Raw genomic sequence first — 20,249 nt, 5'->3', positions numbered from 1 at the left:
ACGGATGACTTTTTTAGGCGGAAAGCGGAAAAATAATTCTGCCAGAATGACGGTGGTCACAAAATGTTCGCTTTCTAATGTTAACCCATATCCTCCTACCGTCAGTTTAAACTGACAGCACATTTAGATGGTTTCTAGATCACAAACTGTTTTGTCGAAACCCAGTTAGTATGTTATGAGGTTCGTAAGGTCTGTACCTAACACTATAGTACATTTAGTGAAATTCCGTTTATCCTTCGACTGGATATAACGGATCAAATTTCCAAAATGGATATTTTTTGTTGTTCGTAATTATAGCGGTGTCAATTTTTACTGGATTGCGTTATAATGACATAAACCACGAAATTAGTTAGAACTAACATTGTTGTATCCATATTTTGCATACTTAGAAGAAATTAATTTTTTGTTTAAGTTTTGTACCATTTCCGCTTCCGTCAGTTTAAACTGACGCTAGGGGCAGAAGGGAGCATGTAAATTGTAAATGATTTTACAAATTACTTGCAGAATAGTTGAGTTTAGGGGTTATTTTGCAAATATTTTGATTCTCAAGCAAAACGTTGATATATTAGCAAACGAAAACTTAAACTAGGTCAATTGGTGAACATAATATGGTATAACTGTTTCATTTTGAAGTTAAAAGTGGTGATATATCATACATCTTTTGATTTCATACAGCATAGCAATGGCAAAACATTTGCATGATAGCAACAAATTGACAGTTTTTGAAGCATTGGAAGCTCTTGAAAGGTTAGAAACTGATGAAGAATCAATATCAGAATCGTGTCTAAAGCAAATTTAGTTATATTTCCTCGTGAAGATGATGGCATGGATACAGATGAAGATGATGGTGGTGAAATGGATTGTATTCCGGACAATCTATGTGGTAGACAGTTGTTGGCTAATGCTGAATTGGATATCGTTGGGAATGGGGGCATTCCCAACAATCTTTCTGACAACCAGCAATTAGACAAAAGTGACAAATTTTCCAAACTCCGGCCATTCTTCGCTGCAGTGAACAAACAATGCCTTGCAAACTACAAACCTGAACAACATGTGAGTGTGGATGAATGCATGGTACCATACTTTGGAAAATATGGCGCAAAACAATACATTCATGGAAAGCCTATAAAGTTTGGCTATAAGCTGTGGGTGCTAGCGAAGCCGTCAGGCTACTGCGTACAATTCCGCCCTTATGCATGAAAAGACTCCCAGCTGGAAGAGTACGAGGATATTGTGCTTGAGATGGGTGCTGCAGTAGTAGCTCATTTGTTGCATTGCAACATCTACCTCCACAAAGCGAGTCCAGTTCCAACTATCATGTGGTTATGGACGACTTTTTCACAAGTCCGGGACTTCTGCGATACCTTCGTGAAAAGTCTATTGCAGCTACAGGAACAGCCAGAGTTAACCGCATGGAAAATCCTCCCCTCAAACGAGTTAATGAAGTTGACAAGTTACACAGAGGTGCCTCGGATGTTGCTGTGGAGACATCACATAACATTGCTGCTATCCGATGGAAAGACAGAAAAGTAGTAAATGTTCTATCAACCTTTGCAGGAAAAGACCCACTGCAAAAAGCGAAGCGATGTAGTAAGCAAGAGAGAAAAAAGATTGATATTCAGCAGCCAAATGTAATACACGTTTACAACCAACACATGGGTGGCGTTGACTGTTTGGGTGAAAATGTTTCAAAGTATATGATCAACTTGAGAAGCAAAAAATGGTGGTGGCCATTATTTCGTTTTTGTATTGATGTGGCAGTCAACAATGCTTTTCAAATATATCGCCATCGCAAGACCGAGGCTGGTGAAATTCGTATAGATGCTCTGGGCTTCAGAAGAGCAGTTGTTGAAAGTTACCACCAGCTTTATCGAAAAGATGTTCCAGATATACTGTTTCCGGGACCCAGGGCATCTCCGCAACCCCATATAAAATACAGCACTGCCCAACACTGGATCATAAAAGAGAAACAACGCCGCTGCGCCAAACCAGGATGTTCTGGAACATCCCTTTATTTTTGTGAAACCTGCAATGTTGGCCTACATCCTCAGTGTTTTAAGGAGTACCACATGAAATAGATGATGTCAGCATTGGGCTCTTTCAGCTGAACTCAAGCCGGGTGAACATGTGAGACGAAATGGTTTCAAGCCAATATAAAGTACATTTTTACGATAAATCAATATCGCCAGACATTGAATCAACCAAGAACATTCCTATCTTTTGATACTGTGACATTTATTTGATTCGTTAACATGTAGTGATTTCTTGACTTTTTTGTCCTTTTCCATCATTATTGCTTTGGTTGAATACATATTTAGACTAAACACTGACCGAGAAAACTTTTTCGTATTTATTTTACATGCCCCCTCCTGCTCCTAACGTCAGTTTAAACTGACAGGCCAAAAATTGTTGATAATTGTCCCCACCAAATTTTTTTTTCAAAAATATTGTTCAATTTGGTTAAGATACCTTAAAAATAATATACATACAAAAAATTGCAAAAAAATTTTGATTCAGGAGGATATGGGTTTGAATCTGGAAAATTTTGTTTTGTTGGAAGCAGACTTCATATTTCTTGAAGTTTTGATGAGTTGCATAAATGACAACCGCATTTTCTTGTTGTACTTCAATCAAAATCTATCTCATGACCTATTTCAGAGCAGAAAAATAAGTAAAGTCATTGCTTTCCTTCTACTGTCATAATGGGTTAATTTACGAGACTATAAATGGCGTGATTAAAATTTTAGTGACGAAAACTGCTACGAATAAAGGGAATAGTGAAATAGAAAACGTGTCTTTGATTAGATGAAAATAAATTGTTTACAATGATGAAATAATCGCTTGATTAACTTTTGGACCGTAGCACGATTGTGGTGTGACACTGTGACGTTCACAATATCATAAAATCATTAGGCATTAGGCTAACAACTACACAAAAAGGAACAAGCGCATTTTCACCATTTACAAAACGTCATTCGTAATAGTGGCAATGATTTCAAAGCTCATTTCGGTCTGTTTAAAAAACTGCTACAAAAGCTTGATAATCCCTAGCTTAAATCATGCAAGGCCATATATGCTGCTTCCCAAACCTCCTACTGGGGCCTGGGGGTCCACCTTGGCGTAGGGCCCACGCATATTCATACTTCGGGCAGCGTTTTTTGGCTTATAATTTAATGTAACATTTAATAGGCTGCGTATTTTTTCCCAGTTTGGCAAAATTTTCTTGTTCGTCTTGCTCGCTCAACTAGATTTTAGTCATCTAACCAGCGATATTGGGTATGTAGGCTATGTAGTTTCAGCAGTTCCTACACTAGTGTAGGTTATACAAATTTTCAAGAAATAAATTATTGAAATCCTTCAGCGGTCGTGAATGAAATCTTTTTCAAATGGGAAGCTAACGCCAACACCTCCTTTCAAACGTTACTGCTTGAAGATTAAGTTTTGCATTGGTTATTTATCTTATAAATTTTGCATCGGTATAACTCTGGCGTTTCCCCAACTTTTTTCCAGATGCACTACTGCATTGACATTGTTGACATAGTCTACTTAGGCTAACAATTTTTATTGAGAAAATCTTAAAGTTGTTTACTTTTTGCTAAAATTATAAATGTAAATTCTTTCTTCACACAGAGTTTTCGGCCCTAACTAAACGCTTTCTTGTCTTATTTTTAAACGCCTTTACCGTACTAAACATAGAGGCCAACTAGTGGATTTCGGGATGGGGAGGGGTACAAAATGGAACTCACACTGTCCATATCTTACACTGATTGTCCTGTTTCGGTATTAAGCGCGTTACAACGTTTAAGTCTTCACTTCTACTTTTTTCTTGACCTCAACTCAGGGGCGTAGTCAGGGCAAAAATGGGGGCAGTTATCCTCCAAATACTTTGAATAGGCTAATCATTTCACCTTTGGTTAAACCATCATTTGACAAACTTTTATTCAGGGATATCTAGAGAAGGGGATATGAAGGCTCGCAGCGATTGCCTTATTCTCATGACACTACCAGGGCGGTAGTTTGTAGTGCTTTAAAATGTGGTTATTTTTAAAATCGTAGAAAGTTTTGTAGTGCAGCTGGTACAGTGAGCTACATGAGACAGTTAGCAAATGTTAAGTGGAGCATATTTAAAGAATACTTGTTTACAAAGACAGTTGAAAAGTTACCAGTAAGCTGTTTTTTTTAACAAAGCCTTTGCAGTAGGCTAGATGTAAAGCAAGTATATCATGGGTAGTTGAATTAACAAGCAACCATGAGCATGCTGTGAATATCCAGGCCTGATGCTAATAGTGCAATGCAAGTTATCATAACAAGATTTAGTAAACTACTATCGGTGCCAATTGTCATTTTACGATAAACGCAGATTATTTACGATAAACAAAAGCCCTTCTATTGTCAGACGTAATAAAAGCCTTCGTATCCCCTTCTTTAGATATCCCTGCTTTTATTATAGACATAGGATGAAGTTGTTACGAATAAGAGTTGAAGTTAAGTTACTCTAAGTTGAAGTTACTCTCAGAACGCGCACTTTTAAGGTGCTTTGTTTAAAATTTAATGGGAGAGTCCCCCAGACTCCCCATTGCTTTGCTTTCTCCGACTCGCTGTCGGGCTTGCTGTTGTGCAATAATACTTATTTGCCTCTCTCCAAACTGTTTTGCTGGCTGCACCCTTGCCTCTGCTATGTTTGGCATATAACCCAGGGATATCTAGAATGATATAACCCTATTGTTTTTCGTTATATGAAAGTTAAAAAAGCAAACTGAACTGATGTTTTTTAATTTTTTAAGTAAATGCACGGCAACTTTGAGTCTGAGACGTCACTCTGCTTTATTTTTATCACGTGATAAATCCTAAAATCAACAGTAAAAAAAGTGTAAAACCAGTCGAGTCAACCACACCACACTTAAAAGGGGTTAGGCACGCAGGATGTCTGCAAACATACGTGTAGAATGTAGATATAAACGATTCGGCTACTTGATTTCCGATACAAATTAATTTATTCTCACTAAATCAGAAATTTTGATCTAGCAAATTAAAGTCGATTTTTGGTTCTTCTTGCTTGGCAGCTGGTCTAAGGCAGCAAATCAGGAGTACATCTCCCAACTGCTGCAACCAGTGCACTGACTTAGCAATCATGTTAAAACATGATTGCATTAAGTTGGTGGGAATAAATTAGGTCACAGACTAGTCTGTAATTTTATGGAGTATTTATGTCATTATATTTTTTGTCTTAGTTCAAAGTGTCCGGAACAAATAAGATGGTACTAGCTTTAATAATGAATATACCAGCACATTAATGAACGAGAAAGGTGACAAAAGTGCATTGAAGTATAATAATTTAATTCAATAATTTTGTTATTAGATTTTGTGGTAAATAGTTAGGGAAAAGCAACTATTCTACTGCTCTACTAGAAAATGTTGTTTGCATGATTGCTGCCACATGCCGGTTTGCAAAATTCAAATGTTGACTGTCAGGCATTCAACAGTATTTTGTCTTGAATAGCTTCCAGTATAAGTTGCTTGCTTACAATCAGGCAAACAAGAGCCATCGTTTGTTGATTAAACTGACTGTAGATTGTATATAATGTGAAGCTGAAATAGATCTCAAACATGAACTGTAAATTTATATTTGCAGTACCGGTAAGCATTTTACATTGAACTTACACCTGGTTTTTGTTCCCTGTTGGAAGAGAAGCACAAATTTGAAATGCATATCCTAAGCAATTTAGTTTTGCTCCTTGTTGTGATTTCACTTTCACAAGCAAATTTTGTTCATCATTTCAATAAAGAATACAAGCAACATGACGATGACTTCAAGGGAAAGATATGGGTGTTGCTTGTAGCTGGATCATCTGGATATTTCAATTACCGACATCAGGTACGTGTGTAGCTTATATATCAATTGTCTAGTCGATTACAAGTAATAACTGAACATTGCAAATCCGTTGTATTGACACTTTAACCTTACTATAAAATGCATGGTTTAGTACTGAATCAGTATTATATAGGTGTAGGTTAGTACAGCTTTGAAAGAAATTTGAAACTGTGCAAAAGCTTTACAAAATATAAATTAGGGTTTGAAAAAGTTTTTGATTAACAGTTGGTGTGAAGTTTTTCTTGGGTTTTGTTACTTTTGTATAAAAATATAAACATTTTTTGTGATTTTTTATGGTTATGCAAGCTTAATCATCAATCCATGTTTTTTGTCGTGTTGAATTTCTCAAAAGATATGTTTCAATGTTATATCATTGGTTTTATTTTGTGAAATTGTGGGCGTAGAAAAATAGGTTTGGAGTTATATTGATCACCTGTTTTATATGCATCATAAATTTCCACCCACCTATTTTCTATTTTTTTTTGCAATTACCAGGCTGATGTTTGCCATTCATACCAAGTTGTCCATAAACATGGAATTCCTGATGAGCAGATTGTTGTAATGATGTTTGACGACATTGCTCATTCTCCAGAGTAAGTAGTGAATGAGTGTGCCAGAACAAGTGTGTGGGTTGTAAGCACACAAGTTGTCAGTTTAGTGTGTGACTGGTAATGTTTTAAAGTTATTGTTTTTGTTACTATCTCCTTCCTTCAGGTTAAACGTCCATTCCATGGATGCTGTATAAGCATAAAGCAAAACAAGCTAGTTAGTAGTTATGCTCATTGCTTTATGTGTCTTTTGCAGAACGATTTCCTTATATTAATCAATTTTTTTAAAAAGAATCTTGAGCACGTAGTTAATACTGTTTTATTGCAAACAACAGCCATAAAAACTAAAAAAAAAACATATTCAGTATTTTGTCACAAATTTGGAGTGTGTATAAATTGTAAGTCTTATAGTTTTAAACCTGTTAGAGTTTTATTATTTTAAATGTTGTTACCTATGCTGTTCCAATTATACTATATATAATATAGTTTTAATTGGTGTGAAGGTCTTCTTTTCATTTAAGATACAGTTCTGTGAAATATTCTTGAAAAATATATTTCAGCCTGGCATGCGGAAAGGGACAACTACTGTTTGCCTGCTGTTTCTTTTTAACTGTGTCAGTGCTGCATATGAATATGTAGTTCATGGCATATTGTTTTTGGGAGCAAGTCTTTTAGGCGCTGACAGTTAGGCGCTGGTCTAATAGGCGCGCACACTGTGGCATCTGGATATTTAGGTGCGGAGCACTGTGGCGCCCGGTCATTTAGGTGCTATTCCTAATAAAGTCTATAGATTGTATCAGCTTGGTAGCTTGCCAGAAAATTATATCATGGCTTCAGTGAGTGAAGCTGCTAAAACCGGCAATGCTTTTCACACAAAATGTTATATTGAGCAGAAAAATATATTGTTGTTTTATTGATTTATTATTGTTTTATTTGTTGTTAGTCCAAGTTTGCGTTGGTTAAAGCTTTATCAATAAATTATTCAAGCTTCCGAACATTATTGAGTTCACTTTTTAGTTAACTCTTTTGCGACCACGGACGTATACACACGTCTTGGGATTTTTGCCATGATGACCAAGGAAGTATCCCTACGTCCAAGGTTAAAAGGTAGCCTATTTCAAGCAAAAAAAATAATGTAAATGATGGCAGATCCATAGTCTTTGCCTGTCCTTTTTTAACTAATGAAAAAAAAAATTTTGGCGGTGCAGTTATCGGATGAGGACTTCTTAAAGATGGGGACACAGTGGATTTTTTTTCTTTCACTTATTGGAATTGGCAGTCAAAACTGGCTAGGCAACCCCTTACTTTGGAATTTCTCGATCAAAAAGACTGTAGGCTAAATTACGAAAACTTTTTGCTTAAAATTTTCCAAATTTCTCCATAATCATTCTGCTGTACCTCCTAAAGCATTGCGGCCAGAAACGAAGTAAATTTTTTCTCATGTGCAGAATTGTTTTGGCATTCGATTATACTACATATATTTTCAAATTATTTTATCATGCTTGGGTAGTAAAGATTATAATGAAGTACACTTTTCTGCCAATTTTTAATTTTTTTAGAAATTAGAAAAATACCGTTTGGAAAGTTGCTAGTTGTACATACAATGTTTTAAATTTTATTGCAAAGCTTTGCATCTTCGGATAGCTGAAGGTGTGTGCTTTCATTTGATGTCAAGATTGTGCGTCTACGTCGATCACATGACATATTTTTACTGCGTAAATACAACAGATTTGTGTGAAAAATGTCTGGTAATTTAGATTAAATATAAATTACTTCTGTTCGGGATGGATTGGCCATGTGACGAGAACGCGTAAGACGCTCTACTACTGTTCACATGAATACATTTCTACAGGGCATATAGGCTACACCTTGGCTACAAGTTGCAAGCATAATGGTGAGACTTCGCTCGTTATTAAACTTAGTCCGGGTTTTGACGGAAAACTAAGTTACTCTTCACTCAAGCCTACCACCTGCTTGAGTACAGCCTACGGTACATTTTTTACTGATGTTTAGTTATTATTTGACCTAATTAAAAGTGAACTCATACATGTTCGGAAACTTGAACAATTTATTGATAAAGCTTTTGCCGGCGCAAACCTGGACTAACAACAAATAAATGCTGAACACGCGCATTAAAAAAACAACATATTTTTCTGTTCAATATAACATTTTATGTGAAAATCATTGCCGGTTTAAGCAGCTTCACTCACGGAAGCCATAACATATTTTTCTGTTCAATCATGGACTTCTAAATAGTATCAGGACTGGAAACTCAGTTGACAACAGTAGGCCAAACAGTTGGTACAACAGTTGGCCAACAGTGGGCCAACAGCCAAGTAACTAACCCTGTTGGCCAACTGTTGTACCAACTGTTTGGCCTACTGTTGTCAACTGAGTTTCCAGTCCTGATACTATTTAGAAGTCCATGGTTCAATATAACATTTTGTGTGAAAAGCATTTTCGGTTCAAGCAGCTTCACCCATATATTTTTCTGTTTAATATAACATTTTGTGTGAAAAAGCATTGCCGGTTTAAGCAACTTCACTCACTGAAGCCATGACCAACAACGCACACGCATTAACAAAACAATATATTTTCCTGTTCAATATAATATTTTGTGTGAAAAGCATTGCCCTACGCCCCTACCTACCTGCCAAGCTGATACAATTTACAGACTTTACTAGGAATAGCACCTAAATGAACGGGCGCCCTAGTGCTCCGCACCTAAATATCCAGACGCCACAGTGTGCGCGCCTATTAGACCAGCGCCTAACTGTCAGCGCCTAAAAGACGTGGACCCTTGTTTTTGCCATGTTGACATTGCTAGATGTCATTTAGTTCTGATGAATAACTGAACTATTTACGCAGTATGAACTCTTGCACTACAGGTATACAATTGTGATAATAAATGCAATTTGTGCAAGGTACTGTGTGTTTGCAAGGATATTGTTACGGGGAAATTCTATCTATTTATACTGTTATTTTACAGCTTAGAGTTTGTTGGGTCACATGAGCATACTTTTGGATTTATTTTTTAATTTAAAGAATTTCTAACTGATTTGTTTATGAAAGACTTTGAAACTTGTTGCTTGCGATCTTATTATGAAATCTGAAACAACACAGAAACAAATAATCAACACATTCTTTTATTGAGAATCGCAGTTCAGTGATAATAAGGTTATTTGAAGTGTACGTAAATAAATTTACATCCCTATGAAAATATGTTTTTAGTCATGATATTAAACTAATTGCGAGTTTTTTATCACTTTGCTAATAATGTATATATATTGTAAATATCTTTATTTTAATCCGATTTTTGTTTTAGAAATCCTACTCCTGGCATCATAATCAATCACCCAGACGGTACTGATGTGTACAAAGGTGTTCCTAAGGACTACACAGAAGAGGTATCTGGTATATATGTTGTACTTAGTGACCTAAGTGACCACATGAATATGATATGGTAACCATGTCTATTTTTAGGATGTGACACCAAAGAACTTCTTAAACATTCTCACGGGGAATAGTGCGGCCATGCAAGGAATTGGAAGCGGCAAAGTGATCAAGAGCGGACCGAACGATCATGTCTTTGTCTACTTTGCTGATCATGGTGCTCCAGGCTTGATCGCCTTTCCATCCTCAGAGGTACAGTTTGCACTTTAAGCGCATGTTGTTTCCGATCAAACAAATCAGTGCTTTTTGCATTGATTCAACGTCTGCAGATGTTAGTTGCATGGGTTGTAAGTAACATGTGCTTTCGTACTGTCTCAGTCATTAAATCACTTCTTTACATTGGTTCACTGCTGGTTGAATTCGTCCAGGCTAATTGAAATATTTTTGTTAATTGTTTTGGAATTTTTTGTTGGGATGATATCAGAGTGATGAATACATCACAGTTACATTTATTTATATGGCATTTTTGACATTGTGTTTCAGCTGATGAAGGATGACTTGAACAATGCAATAAACAACATGCACCGCAACAACCAATACAAGCAGGTTTGTTGATTGTATTTACAAGCAACTAATTTGTGGACAACAATGTTACAATATGGTCTAGATTAGTAACAAATGACTTCAACCAGCAATTCGATTAATTTATTTTCCACTTATTTTGTCTAACCTGACGTCGAATTTAAATTGTTAATGGTATAAAAAAAAAAAAAAATTTTTTTTTACAAAGGCACGTCCATGTACTTATGTGTCGAACCAGTTGTCTTTCAAATGTTGTGCATACATTTTCACCACTTAGGGAAAAAAATACCCCTGAAAACTGAACGTTTTTGATGAGACTTTCATTTATCGTTGGGTTAGTATGTATTCTTCCGCCAGTGAGTACTGCAAAAGTACTTTTTGCTTACTTTAAAGCTCATTTGATTCTCATATACAGCTGGTTCTCTACGTCGAAGCTTGCGAGAGTGGCTCCATGTTTGAAAACGTGTTGGCGACGAATATCAACGTCTACGCAACAACCGCCGCCAATTCAGCTGAGTCATCTTATGCTTGTTATTATGACGACAAACGCGAAACTTTCCTCGGCGATGTTTATTCAGTCAACTGGCTAGAAGACTCGGATAAGGTAATTTTGAGATTGACATTTGGTAACTTTTCCTGCACATCACAGTACCAAACCAACTAACATCAATTCATTGTTTGTAGTTTAAAGTTTGTGATTAGTTTTCTTTGAAGGTAGCTATAGCGTTAGCGTATTTGTAAGCTGTAGGTCTCTGCAGCAGATGGAGTGTTTTGTACGGTAGCCACTTTAACATAGGACAATATTCTCTATAAACTCGCTGACTGCAGTTATTGTGACTATTCTAGCTCTAAGCCAGAGTTGATTCTTGCTCTGAACTTTGTTTGCTAATTACAGAAGAAAAAATGGTAATGGCGGTGGTGAGTATCGAACCCACGTCGTCGAAATGACTACTTCCCTAACCCTCAATGCGTGCATGAGTCACATGGCTGTAATCAGCTGATGTAAATTTTGCCATCTGATTGGTTAATACACCTCATCTGCAGCTGTGATCTGCAGATTACAAATAGGCATACCGTTATAAGTTTGAACTTTTAATGCAAAATGTGAGCAGCAGCGTTGCAATAAATACATTTTTAATTTAGAGATATATAAGTGTAATAACTATTTATTGACAGGAAAATATTGAAAAGGAGTCATTGCACCATCAGTACGAGGTTGTTAAAGCCGACACCAACACAAGTCATGTGATGCAATTTGGCGACTTGGTGAGGACATCGCTGCACAAAGTCATGTGAACTAACATAGTTACACTTTTATGATGTTTGCCAAAATTTTTTGTTTTTATTTTCCAATGCTGCTGCAGCATTCGTTACTTTCTGAAAAATGATCGAAGTATTTTTAGCTGTTTGATTTGTTGCATCGTTTTCTAGCTGGAGACAAAGATTGTTTCACTAATTACTCAACGCTCGCCAATTTATCTTGTTGTTTTCATGTGATGTACGCTGTACAATGAACTTTGGCCTGCTGGTTTGCTTCGTATCTCATAAGCAACTGATTGGGGCTTTTTGCTCGTTCAATTTCTGTAATTTTGTTCTTTCAGTCATTAAGCTCAGAAGTTGTTGGATTTTTTCAAGGAGAAGCCAACAGCAAAGTGAATCAAAAACCGCTGCGAAAAATTGTGAGTTGCAAAACCGTGTAGTGCTTTTACGTAGTCTTATTCAATTAAGGTGTAAGTTAATTGTGGGAACAGAAAAGCTTAGTTGAAATTGTCGAGCTAACGTTTTTGTTGATACACTGTATTTTGTTTTGGAACACTTACTGCAAGATACCTTGCATATTTCTTTTACTTTTGGCCGCCAGGTTTTCTGAAAGTTGTATGATAGTTTTGTACACAATGAGAGGGTTTTCTTCAACACCCTCTCTCCTTCACAACCGATACACGACATCTGGGCGACGACCCAAGTGGGCGACGGACCGTATGGGTGACGGTCGAAGTGGGCGACTGCCAAAGTGAGCGACGTTAGCGAAAGTTCAGTCGTTCGAAACGGTGGTGACCTATATAATTTATCTAGTTGCTTTGCGGCGTCACGGTGTATCGCGAAGCTTAAGAGAAACCCCTCAGAAAAGAGACAAACGAAGACCTCCCAAGAGGAATGGCCAAAAATGGTTCACGTCAGTTATGAACGCTCCCTAACCATTCTGTTGAGACATTTTTTAGTTTAAGCGACAGGTAGCAGAATCATCCGACAACCACTGCAAAGTTCTGATTCTGTGTGACTAAGTCTTGAAATGTAATGACTGTCAGTCACAATGTGTTCTATAAACTGCTGATGCGCCTACGCAGCGTCTAGAGCAGGGGTCACCAACCTTTTTTGCATGCGGGCCACTTTGGCACTAAGGAGAGCTGTGGCGGGCCGCACTAATAAAATGTTAGGTAGGTTGACTCTTATGCTAAAAAAGAACGTATTTCGTACCCAGTATCCAGCGTTACATGTTGTTCATATTTATGTTAGAATACCGCAGCAACAAAATTAATCGAACAACGCTACTGCCAGGCCAAGCTCCTTTTACAACACTTTTGACTTTTTTTAACAATGCCTAATAAACGAGGCCACTTGTTTTGCGCACTTATAGCGAGGCGAGCGGTATCATCAGAATATTCATCGCCAAGCAAGAGTGGTGTTGTCACTTTGCTTCACAAAAGATATGTTGCAATTAACAATTTTAGTAAACAAGGAAATGTTTGACACATTGCAATACAGGCAACAATAGTGACCTACAAACATATCAGCGAAAAATAGGCTCCAATAACAGGGAAAAAGAAACCAGGCACCATGAAACAAATGCTTGTAGAAATCACCCAAAAATCGTAATTCTATCGTAATTCATGAACAGTCTTCCCTTTAAAAAAGCAATGAGTTGGTTTTTCATCCTTTTTGTGAGAGTCTATAAAACCGTCTTTCTTTTGTTATAGACAACTGTCACTTGCGATGCTTATCAGCGTGGCAAGAATTTGTTGATTAATAACATTTTGCAGAACTTGCTTCGGCAGTAGATATACTAAAATTGGAACGATACAGAGAAGATTAGCATGGCCCCTGCGCAAGGATGACACGCGAAATCATGAAAGCGTTCTATATTTCTTTAAAAAAAGAAGAAAAAAAAAACATTTTGCAGTACTAAGCTAAATATTTTCATAATAGGCTACAATCAGAAAAAGTCTTTAAATTTATATATAATATTTTGCCAATTTATTATAAATTGAGTTGGCACACCGACCTATTTTGCCAACAAAAACTTGCATAAAGAGAACACTGATCGTGAAACACAATAACGGTGAAGCGTACACTAGTGTTTACATGACATTTGCAAACTTAAAATAAGCAACCCTATGCTCGAAATTCGAGAACAGACGTTTTAATCAACCACTGGGACAGTGTGGCTGGACATCGCATTGGAATAGCTTTAAGCAACCCCCACCTAGAACTATAATCTGCTTGGTCGGTCGGTGGAATCGTATGCAAAGCGAAAATATGCTTCCCGGAAAGTATTTTTTGCCTTCGTGCTCTTTAACTCCTCAAGAAAAATATTTTTGGTTATACTTGTACGCTGATACCTTCCGCGGGCCGCAGCGATACAGCGTGGCGGCCGCATGCGGCCCGCGGGCCGCCATTTGGTGACCCCTGGTCTAGAGCATTCGGATTCAGTAGGCATAAGTCATAATTTTAACGTGGGCACTTAAAATAAAGTCATTTACTGCAGTAATAGCTACTGATTTGCGTGTGGTTAATACAGCAAGCTGGGTCCTCTGCTACTGAACGTCAACTGATATGTTTTAATCCGAATGCTCTAGACCGGGGCTTTCCGAACTTTTTTGCTCGCGACCCCTTTGAATCTCCTAAAATTGTCCACAATTGAAATGATAAACAGCGCAAAATATACATCTGTAATATTTATTCAAAGGCCTCCAACAAAACTACAGTATAAACAAGCTACTGGTACTCGAAACCTGCTACTTTACACGTAGCGTAACAAAAAAACAAAGTTATTCAGTGTGATGGGTGCGACTGCTTTCTGCTTCAAAGCAAGTTCAGCCGTTGATCAATGTTTGTCTCTAAGCGGTTTCAAGGCAGCAGCTCCCTTAGTACACATACCAACACAGTCCTTCCAAAATAGTCCCATTTTTGTGAAAAACTCGTCGAAATTATCGTAACCGTTCGATTTTTTTAACCAGCTATCCATTGATTCGACTAGTTTTACTTTTTCAATATTTAGCTACTAGCATGCAGTTCTCAAGTTAGCCCACTACCAGGGCTAGGCCGATTTACGCAGAACCTACAGCTCACTTTTAAAGAATAATGTTTTGAGCAGTTACATCAGTTTTAACAACTGCGTTTTGAAACAAATGTCTAAAAAGTATCATAGGATAATAAGCAGTAGTTTATGTAAAATTGTGCGACCCCTAAAGTTCGTTACGCGACTCCCAGTTTGGGAAGCTCTACTCTAGACGCTGCGTAGGCGCATCAGCGGTTTACAGAACACATTGTGACTGACAGTCATTGCATTTCAAGACTTGAAGTCACACGGAATCAGAACTTTGCAGTGGTTGCCGGATGATTCTGCTGCCTGTCGCTTATACCGAAAATGTTTCAACAGAATGCACCATCAGCATTCAGCATCGGTATTGCGACTGACAAGTTTCGATAACGGCTAGGGAGTGTTCATAACTGACGTCAACCACTTTTTACTAGATAAATTATATAGGTCACTACCGTTTCGAACGGCTAAACTTTCGCTACCGTCCCCCACTTTGGCCGTCGCCCACTTGGTCTCGCCCAAGTGGGTTTCGCCTAGTTGGGCTCGCCCAGATGTCGTGCACCGTTCACAACTACCATGCTTATTTTATCAACCCCCATTATTTATCGCTTAGACCTCGTAACAGTACAAATTGCCAGTTTGGCCAGTTTAAACCAGTCATATTTTAATTGATTTTTGTCATGATTCTTCAACAATGCCATTCAATTTTGCTAACTGGTCTGAAAGTTGCTTCAACGCTCGGAAACTTTTTCTATGGTCTCGTGATACAAACAGCAATTATTGTTGACGTCATTGTCTTTCTGTTTACCGCAGTTCTGTTGAAAATTACGCCCTTTGCCAAAGTAGACAAAGAAAAGTTGCTCAGCCAGCAAATCAGTCTTTTTTACATTGATTCAACGTCTGCAGACGTTTGTGCTCTTTAACTCCTCAAGAAAAGTATTTTTGGTTATACTCTATATTCAACGTCTGCAGACGTTGAATCAATGTAAAAGTACTGATTTCTGGCTGGGTAAACACGAACTGATTTTGTTGTAAAGTCTTCCACAGCAATTTAGAAATATTTCTCAATTTCTGCCTGATTAGTAACTTAATGCTGCTTATTTGGGAAGTCACCTCAGCTGCAGGCGGCTGCAAACACATAATGCTGACCATGCAGCAGACCCGGTACAGCTTCAACACTTATAAAAATACAATGTTCTGTTTTCTACTTTTGTGCTATGTGCCGAATGTGATACTGAGATTAACTTGGTGAAATGAGGTTACACCTGATGAACTGACGAGGATTGTGCTGATGAATTTTAGTATGATGGTGTTCCCTCCCCTGATGTGCCTCTACACATTTTGCAAAATAGAATAAAAACATCGACAACTCTGGAGAAAAGACTGAATCTACAAGTCCAGTTGGACAAAGAGATGGAGGTATTGATGTAAATTTCGTATGACTTCTAACACATAAAAACATTTTGTTCCAAAATAGTGACTAATTGAATCATTTTGGTGAAGAGGAGCAGTTGATGCTTGTGTCAGAAAAAAATTCAGTTAAGGTAATGGTGCTAGTTTGCTAATTCAAGATTCCATTTTTAATTTGAAGATTTAACATTTTTGCTACGCTAATGGATTAACTGTATCGTTAAGAAATACGGCTTAATGTCGATTTTTTATGCTAGATTCGCCGACGCATTCAGTGGACTGCCAAGACCATCGCTTACCACGCTACGCAAGGAGACAGTGACATGCTTGACCTGGCTATCAATTCAAAGCCAAAGTTGCACCAACTCCAATGTTACAAGGAAGCAATTCAAGAATTCGATGCAGCTTGCTTTGAACTGGATGACGTAAGCGATTAGAGATATATTATGTATTTTCTTTTTCACGTGTTGTCTTGCCCAGGAAGTAATTAATTCCGCTTTATAAGAAGAGTAAACTGTCATGCTTGTCGATGTCATGTGTTTAGGGTTATATTGTCTGGGGTTTCAAATCTATTAGTTGCGAGTTTAAATTTGAGTTGAATATTGAAAAAATAGTTATTTTTAACGCTTCTGAATTCACGTGTCGGATTTTAAAATGTCAAAACCGAGCTGTATTTAACATTTTAAAACAAGTTTTGTCAAATCAGAAAATACATCTGAATTGCAGAAAAAACAATATATTTACGGTAAATCAAAATTGTCATCCTTTGGTGAAAGCAAAACGTTTTTTTTTAATACAAATCCTTTACTTTGTGACTGCATGCTTAGAAACCTGTTTATTTCGTTCCAGTATGAATACGCGTATCGCCAACTGTTTGTTTTCGGAAATCTGTGCGACATTGGACTCTCTCCCACCAGGTAGGCTTTGCGTTAGACTTAATAGCAGATGATTGGATGTTGAGTGTGATACAAGTCTCATGATTAAACTTGTTTTTGCTGTCGCGTGGTTTTAGGCTGATTAGCTTTCAGTCTTTTTATATTCATATAATATTGATGTCTTCTTCTACCGCCTCAGAAGTACAAAGAATCCCCGAGGCATTTAGTCATGGCACTTTTGTTTATGAAGACAGACTTGGAAAATTCTTTGGTTAGCTACATTCCGTAAATGTAAGAACGAAAATGTTCTTTTTCTCATTTTTTGGACTTTGAAACGATGTAAAAACAGTAAGTTTTGATGGATACTGGATAAGCTCCTTTCCATAACTGAAGCTTATAATTTTGTATTGGTTGTGTCAACCTTACTAATTAATTGAGTTTCGCTTTTAGCAGCATGATCGTAGCTTGATCGTAGCATGATCGTAGCATAGCATGATCGTATCATAAATCTACCTTGTGAAGCTTACTAATTAATATGTGGATTTGTTTTTTGTTGTAATTGTTACAAATACCAGAAATTAGGTTTCGTACCGTGTGTGGCAAAATTGTTTGTCCACGACGAGTCGTGGACAGGCACACGAGCTTTTTTTTGGTCACGCATTTGTTGATTTATTAATTGCTTTATTTATTTATTACTGTGCTTAATTTGATATACATTGCAAAAGCTTTCAGTGATAATAATTATTTTGACCGGAAAGTGTTGTTTATATTTCTTTCGTAATTGTAAGGGTCTGTCCTCCTGCAACCAGCCCAAACAGCAAATTCGGTTATTTTTACATTGATTCAACGTCTGCAGGCGTTGAATCAATGTAAAAATGACGGATTTTGCAGTCTGGGAAATAGCTTTGCAACGAAAAGATCGGGAAAGAGCGGTTTAGATTCTTGAGACGAACAGTTCTCGATTTTTTTTGTTTTTCTGCAGGGTCCTTGCGTCCATCCGGGCTGTCTGTCACTGAGTACCAGAACGAAGGATGAAATCACCATGGACACTCATACAATCACAGTATTATGACATCATGATTATGCAAAACTTTTCTCGCTTTATTGTTATCGATGAGCTGAAATTGTTATTGATCATCATCGAAAATAAAACGCTTTCTCACGTCATTGCGGCCACAGTTTTAACAATTCCGAGTTACCACAAATCCTCTTGTGTGGACGTTTAACGCCGTTTAATTTGAAATCATCACAAAAACACACGTCGTGTCGATTTTGCAAGATATAAAATCTTTTTAAAATTTTTTTTGGAAATTGTTTTTTTGTTTAACAAATCAAATAAAGACCTAGCAACAACAGCAGTGTTACTTTCATGAGTTGCTTTTATTATTGATAACAGTCAGCTGTAAACTCTAATGAAATGATGTCATTAGTGAACGTTTATCACTTCTTGTTGTGTTTCAGTTGTACGGCCTTCGTTGTCTTTTTTTTTCTGATTAAAACCAAAGACCTTTTGTATTCCCACGCTTTTTCTTGTATAGTTGTGATTAGCATTTCACGTTTAACAGTTTTTGGTCCGTTTCAAACATTTGCATTTACACTTCATTAAACTTTTCTCAACATACGGCAACTTTCCAACCGATGTCAAGGTATCACTTTCTTTGACATAGTTAATCAGAACTCTCTTTAAATTGTATGCAAGTTACAATTATGTAGAATGTAGATGCTAGCATATGGAATACATGATGGCACATGCTTTTGTATACACAATCTTTTTCATTACCACAAGCCGTTTTTAAAGTCTTCTTCATTCTACACAAACCAGGGCAGACACAAACACAATATTAGCTACATTTGTTAACATAACGGAATTACGACACAACAGAAACGGATATCACTGTCGTAGGTGCGTCAAGACGCAATGCATTGCCAGTGTGGTCACCCTTTCTCTGAGCTAGTTGTCTGGTGTTCATTTTTGCACCGACGTGATTTGCTAATATGTCTTTTACATTTTTCATTGTAACTTCTAAGTTTGTTTTCTTTATAATTGAATGATCACAAAAATAAAGAACCGATTTAATCCGTTGGATTTGAATCTTTCAGTGTTTGCACAGCCTGTCGCAGTAGCGCAATTTCAGATTGAAGCAAAGGAGACTCAAGTACAACCTGATATAGTACATTACATGTAACGTGCTCTACTTGTTGCTTTGCCTAAAGACATTGTAACCACCACAGGTTGAGTTACTGATTCTATTTGGCGACCAATAGTTGTTATGCGGACCGCACATACATTAAACAGAGAATACAATAAAGGGGACCCAACACACAGCAAAACCTAGAAAATTAACAGGGCTTAGCCCCACTGAGACCAGGGAGCTTGCAGGGCGTGGAATAAGAGGGCTAGTTAAGCACCATCCAAAGTCACGAATTTATAAACTGAGCGCTAGTAATGGACTAGGCCAGCATAGGGGTATAGCAGAGGAAAGGGATGAAAGATTTACTGAGCAGTAGCACCAGCAGCCATTTAGTTTTCACGAATCCAGTAGGCAATTACATCTACATTGATCTTTCAGTATGATACAAATCCGATATCAATTAGTTACTGATCCCTTTCAAAGAATAGAAAAATAAACATTAAGTTAGTTTAAGAGTGTACTTACATACTGTATGACTTCCACGATAATAAATATTCAAACCCTAAATAAAACTGCTTTCGAATCTTCCGCCTCGCCATCAAAAATTAACGTCATCGCGGTGACAACATCCGGGAATGTGCATGAAGCCTATTTTGGGAAGGGCAACGCAGTCGACCGAAACTTGCCATGTAAACAAGGGCTTCGTAAAGGGTCAGAAAGCAGGCATAAACAATTATGATTAAATCAAAACTGAGCATGAGATTATGAAACCAACATACCGGCCTCAAAAACATTACTGGGGTAGAAGTAGCTGTTTTTCCCAAGAGAAAAATAATCGAATGCTCTTATTACATGAGCTTGTTCAGACAATACAACGTTTCAAATGTACAATGTCGCATAACTATGGAAAATATTTATGATCTCTGAAGTGGGTCCCCTGAGGTCGTTTGGAACACAAAAGCAAAGCTAGGCAAACGCATTGGAAACAAAACACAAGCAACAATACCATACACTAAGTTACGTAAATGTTCGCGTCGCGCGCGTAATAATAAACCTGTCTCTATCAGTAAGTCCAATCATCTAGGGAAATCGATTCAAACGTCTGCTTCCAAAAGACAC

The 20,249-nt window shown here is 37.3% G+C and overlaps 1 protein-coding gene and 1 non-coding gene across 2 annotated transcripts; both read left to right on the top strand.

The window, feature by feature from the left end:
* The first annotated feature begins 5,612 nt into the window (after positions 1–5,612).
* LOC145780717 (legumain-like) lies at positions 5,613–19,082 on the top strand. The gene is made up of 12 exons (XM_082592337.1): positions 5,613–5,875; positions 6,368–6,465; positions 9,746–9,827; positions 9,904–10,065; positions 10,357–10,419; positions 10,811–10,999; positions 11,572–11,661; positions 11,997–12,074; positions 16,016–16,132; positions 16,381–16,548; positions 16,973–17,040; positions 17,981–19,082. Exons 1-12 carry the CDS (start codon positions 5,705–5,707, stop codon positions 18,012–18,014), a joined length of 1,320 nt encoding a protein of 439 aa, XP_082448463.1. The 5' UTR covers positions 5,613–5,704; the 3' UTR covers positions 18,015–19,082.
* On the top strand, positions 13,437–13,540 carry LOC145781458 (U6 spliceosomal RNA). Its single transcript, XR_014290751.1, has one exon. It is a non-coding gene; the product is annotated as a U6 spliceosomal RNA (small nuclear RNA).
* Positions 19,083–20,249: the final 1,167 nt, after the last annotated feature.

The sequence above is a fragment of the Aplidium turbinatum genome, chromosome 12 (assembly GCF_918807975.1).
Source record: "Aplidium turbinatum chromosome 12, kaAplTurb1.1, whole genome shotgun sequence".
NCBI lineage: Eukaryota > Metazoa > Chordata > Ascidiacea > Aplousobranchia > Polyclinidae > Aplidium > Aplidium turbinatum.
Note: the sequence above shows the minus strand (reverse complement) of the source record. Positions and strands in the feature narration are given on the sequence as shown.

Coding starts and splice junctions, on each gene's coding strand:
- LOC145780717 (XM_082592337.1), top strand. CDS start 5,705: ATGCATATCCTAAGCAATTTAGTTTTGCTCCTTGTTGTGATTTCACTT. Junction 6,466..9,745: donor GACATTGCTCATTCTCCAGA/GTAAGTAGTGAA, acceptor TTTTTGTTTTAG/AAATCCTACTCCTGGCATCA. Junction 12,075..16,015: donor AAAAACCGCTGCGAAAAATT/GTGAGTTGCAAA, acceptor GATGAATTTTAG/TATGATGGTGTTCCCTCCCC.